The sequence below is a fragment of the Diadema antillarum genome, unplaced genomic scaffold (genome assembly GCF_040938485.1).
Source record: "Diadema antillarum isolate AM-2024a unplaced genomic scaffold, OU_Dant_1.0 scf00000015, whole genome shotgun sequence".
In the NCBI taxonomy this organism is placed as follows: Eukaryota; Metazoa; Echinodermata; class Echinoidea; order Diadematoida; family Diadematidae; genus Diadema; species Diadema antillarum.
The window spans coordinates 2110001-2115294 of NW_027270904.1; the positions used below are offsets into that span (position 1 = coordinate 2110001).

The 5294-nt window shown below is 38.7% G+C and overlaps 1 protein-coding gene across 1 annotated transcript in view; it reads right to left on the bottom strand.

Moving 5' to 3' along the window:
• LOC139723723 (uncharacterized) overlaps positions 1 to 3892 on the bottom strand; it is a 27176-nt gene extending 23284 nt beyond the window's left edge. The window contains exon 1 of the mRNA XM_071634942.1: positions 3709 to 3892. Coding sequence (XP_071491043.1) covers positions 3709 to 3892 — 184 coding nt within the window. The remainder of the gene's footprint in view (positions 1 to 3708) is intronic.
• Positions 3893 to 5294: the final 1402 nt, after the last annotated feature.

Here is a 5294-nt window from a genome sequence, read left to right on the forward strand (position 1 = left end):
TATATGCCAAAGAAAAAAGGAACGTCAGTCTTTTTAAAATGTGTTGCCAGTATGGTTGAGAATCATATATCAATCAGTGTAGTTTAGAAAATGCTATAACTTAAACAATGATTAGGCCTATATACAAACAACAATGGGTCCTAGTTTCAACAGTTTCTACTGGGTAATACTTATTATATGAGACACTAATGTTAAAGAATAAAAACAAACAAACAGATTATCATAAATCGATATAGCACCAAACCAGTATCTCAGTAGCAGCCGTGAAAAAAAGAGAACATGGGCATACATACTCGGCTTGGACTCAACCAACGATCTCCTGAATACTACAGACAGGCGTCGTATCCATAAGACTACCGATCTTTCGCCCGGCAACCAGGTATATATGCATATATTGCATATATTTACATATTGGTTAAAGGTATGATGACACAGTTTAAAAATAGCCTGAGTTTTATTATGACAGATTTGAGATGTGTCTCTCCTTTTATTTCTTTATCCGCTCGATTTCTCACTATAGTCCGAGCTTGCTCTGCCAAAGGGTCCGATTCAAAGGTGCCAGAGAATAATTCGAACATTACAGTGCAAGCCGATTGGTCGACTATTTTCAGACCTTTGACCTTGATGCTTATCGCCCTATCCGTGTTTTCCCGTCCGTTCACCTATTATACGTCCACGAACAAAATAATGAGTTAATTATCCCTCCAGTGCGGTCAAACATGGCAACGGTATATGTGACCAAGCGATGAGCGCGCCAAAATTTTGAGTACTACCAAAACTCATCGCTCAAAAGAATTCAAGTTAAAAGCTTGATGCGAAATATCTTCAGACTTAGCGTTTTCAACCGTCATTCCATTCCTTATTTTCTTTCTTTCTTTCTTTCTTTTGGTCGGCGGCACTTGGTAGCGCATCTATCAACTAAAAATGGATAATGGTAAACTCGTTTACAAAACCTTGCAATGTGTAAGTAGGCCCAATTGTGAACCGACTGGTGATATGGTTTGTTTCAATCTAGCGTGGTTTTATATCTGATCAAGAAAACCTGGCTTTACATACATGTAAACCTCTATAGGGCTCACACCCGTAAATACAATGGAATGTCCCAGACCCCTTCACAAATTCGTACCAAAGATACCAAAATAAATGAAGAAAAAATTAATTAAAAATCAATGATGTAGTTTGGCAAAAAACTTAATAGCTGTAGATATTGAGCATGAATTCCTCTACAAATTGCATTTTGGTTGGAAGATGATAGCTTTTCTGGTGGAATTTGAGGGGACTATATTTCATTGGGTACGTGTACGGAAAATGGGTGATTTTTTGAGTGACAAGAACTCGTAGTCTGGCTTTGCGGACCCCTGGCCAGATTTTGAACTGAAGAATCCACCCTGAAAATTTGATGGATGAAAGGGTATATCTAACTTATCCAGGTTAGTGAAGCTGAAACACCTCATTTCTCCCAGCTATTTTACAGAATTTTTTTTGAAATTTGATTTTTAACACACATCCCTATGGGGAAATATTTATGGGTGTGAGCCCTTTAGAGTAGAATATTTTAAAAAGTGGAATTGAAAGTACCGCCGCCTGTGAAAAGTTTCCAAAGGCATATTTGTGGATTAAGTGAAGAATGATGTTAAACTCTCGGTTACAGTTTGGGGAAATTAGACAATCCCTTCAAAAACTATAGTTTCGAGCAATTTAGTCATATCAATAGGCCACACTCTCTACAATTGATCTCATCAACTGCGACGACACAGTATGAAATCAATATCAAGAAAACATATTCAAAAACACAATTCATTTTCACATCTCAAAACAGGTCCCCATTCCGTATAGATTTGTAACTGAGAAATGTCAAGTCCGAAGATTCTATTCTGCTTGCCTTTATTAGGAGAGTATAGTCAGGTCAAGTGCTCGTATGATTTCCAAAACGAAATGAATACATGCCAAATTCTGTTCTTAATAATGTGTAACTACAGTGTTTCATTAATCTTCCTACCTTTACGAAAGCTACATAATAGTGGTGGAGACTATTCCCCTTATTACGAGGTCACTACAGAATTGACGTGACGGTTTTTTTTTTTTTAAGCAAACTTTGGGTAATCGCAGTTGAGCTTGAAAAATAATATGAATCCAATACCTTGCGAATTCAAAACGCAGTGGAAAAATACACTGTATTCTAAATTAAAGGAATGCGGGCAGCTGGGCTTTCGACATTGAACTGTCCACACCAGCTAAATTAATGATGGCCGAACAGCTGGCTACTCCATAACACGTATGCCCTCGCCATGCCCAACGGCATGGCCAATGCAAATGAATTTAAATCAACACAAAAGACTATCACATTTTGTTCCTTCTTCTCGTTCTCTCTCCCCCTCTCTCTCCCTGCCAGTCTGCTTTTCTGTCTCTCTCTCTCCTTTTCTCTGATTGTCTCCTTTACTCTCTGTATCTGTGATACCCCTCTCTCTCTCTCTCTCCCTCTCTCTCTCTCTCTCTCTCCGTCTTTCTCTCTCCGCTATAGGGCTCACACGTGTAAATAATTCCCCATAGAGACGTTTTAAAATTCATATTTCAAACAATTCTGTTAAATAGCTGGGAGAAATGAGGGGTTTCATCTTCACTAACCTGGATAAGTGAGATATACCCTTTCATCCATGAAATTTCGAAGGCGGGCTCTTCAGCTCAAACTCTGTCCAGGGGTCCGCAAAAATATTCTTGTCGCTCAAAAAAAAAAACTACCTATTTTGTGTACATGCACCCAATGAAAATGCAGTGTGCAGAGGAATTCATACTCAATATCTAGAGCTATTCACGTTTTTGCCAAACTGCGTTATTGATTTTTAATATTTTTTTTCCATTTATTTTGGTATCTTGGTAGCAAGGTACGAATTTGTGAAGGGGTCTGGGACATTCCATTTTATTTACAGGTGTGAGCCCTATATCTTTCTACTTACATTTCTCCAAACCTACCAGCGTAGCTTCACTTCCATCTTATAATCAATTATAATCTTGTTTACATTTCATCCGTTGACAAACCTGCATTTATTATCACCAGTGGTTTTCATGGTTGACGAGAAAATTGCGAAAGCGGACTACAACATCGTATTGTCGTAATCATGTTATATTATTTGGTAATCATCGTAGTATGATGAGAAGGTACGAGCCTCTATACCAGAGTTAAAGGGATGATATCGTTTTGGTTGCAATGGGTCTTCAGGTTTCCAACTATTTTTGTGAGATAATGAGAAGCCTCTTATAAAGTATGCAAGAGCATACAATTCGAAGAGGAATCCAAGGTTTATTTAATGGAAATTAGTTATGTAATCGCGGAGATATCCATAAACAAAGAGGTCCTATTAGAAGGTGGAACCTACGTTTTACTAGTACCACTTTGTTTGAATTTGTTTTTAGATATCTCACAGCCATTTCAATACCGACTACCATTAAAAGAATGAATTCCTCTGAGAATTGAATGCTCTTTAATACTTCATAAATTGTTTCTAAATATCTCTCTCTCTCTCTAAAAAAAAGTTAGAATTTGACTCCCCACCTCATCCAAATGTACATCATCCCTTTAAGTGATAGTGGGGAAAAAGTTTGTTATTAATTGATGTCAAACAAGTTTGACAAAAGTGACAGCTAGTGTAAGACCACATTATGAACAATCATAGAATTAAGTGGTTGAACACAAAATAAGGGATGGGTTACCTTGACTCGTCTGAGATTGTGTCTTATTCTCTCGGGTCTGCGCCCGGGCGTTGACTTCGATGGTGCCATCGTTGTTCTTGGCAATACTAATGGAAGACAGGATCAGGGCGACCAAACTGGCCGCGAGAGCGAGGAGGATGGCACAGATGACCACTGGTCTTAAGGACTCGGACGATCTAGCCATTGGTACTTGTTCTTTAGGTCCTCGTCACTGCGCATTAAAAAGTTCTAAAGCTTGTACGCCTTTTTTCTTCAGCCACTTAGAGCCACCCTATAAGGACACCTATTCACACTACATGTATTAGGACATCCGTGTCAAATATTCCGTGCCTACCCGATCGAAAAGTGTGTGTTCGAACTGATCCCTGTCGTTCTCCACAGACCAATGACCGTGTCTGATAACTCCTTGCTTCGGCCGAATCTGTCCGGTCAGCAAGCTTCAAATTTGTTTTTCTTCCAGGTACTTATTTCGGACTTTCGAAGCCTCGAACTGCGCATGTACTGAGGTCCACAGCACTGGACAGTCTCTCTCTCTCTCTCTCTCTCTCTCTCTCTCCCCAGGGCAGTCATTTCGGGAATATGAAATGCGCCTTCGGGCCTAGCATCGGGGTCGGGCCAACATGAATGACCCCTCCCGAGTTCAGTCATTATTGGCAGCACCAAACAAGTTTAAAGGGACTTGCACAGTACTGGCTGAGGTGAGGATTCAGGTTGTAATGTGTTGCGAGATATTTAGAAACCACTCTATGAAATGTTAATAAGCATACAATTCTAAGGGGAATCAAAAGTTTATTTGATGAAAATCGGTTTTGAAATGACCGAGATATCTAAAAATAAGGTAAGACAAAGAGATCCTAATAAAAGTCGTAGCCTGATATCTCAGCCATTTCAAGACCAATTTTCCTCAAATAAATGTTGAATCTTTCTTAAAATTACATGCTCTTTCATATTTCATTAGAGGTTTCCCATTATCTCCCCCCCCCCGTAAAATGTTATATACCCGAATCATATACCCGAATCCTCACCTCAACCAGTACTGTACAGTCCCTTTAAGTGAGTAGTTTGAAATGCATAGAAATTAAAGAATGCCAACTTGGCATGATGCTAGCTAATGGATTGTGTAAATGTGTAAATAAGTTTGCTTGATTTCATAACACTATATACATAAGTAATAGAGTACTGATATTTCAATGATTCGAGAACTCTAGATTTCTTAAGAGGCGTAGGTGGGCCTTTAATGTTAGAGTTTTTGAACTTGACACTTAATGGAGCTTTAAATTGTTCAACTTTTGAACATGTACACCGTAACCTTCGCCCACGCGGATTTATACCTATTTCAGCTGATATAAGAGGGGTACTTTAGGAGCAAGGTTATCTAATACGTAAAATTACCGGCAAAAGCACGGGGTAAAACTACAGTACATGTAAGAAAGTTTGTTTGTTCGGTTGTTTGTTTTATTCAAACAGGGATTCAAGTCGCATCAGCTAGTCACTATTATACATGCATACATAAATGAACAAAGGTAATACAAATATAAGATTTAACGACGGTAGAGTATTTCAACAAAATGAAGATATACACCTGT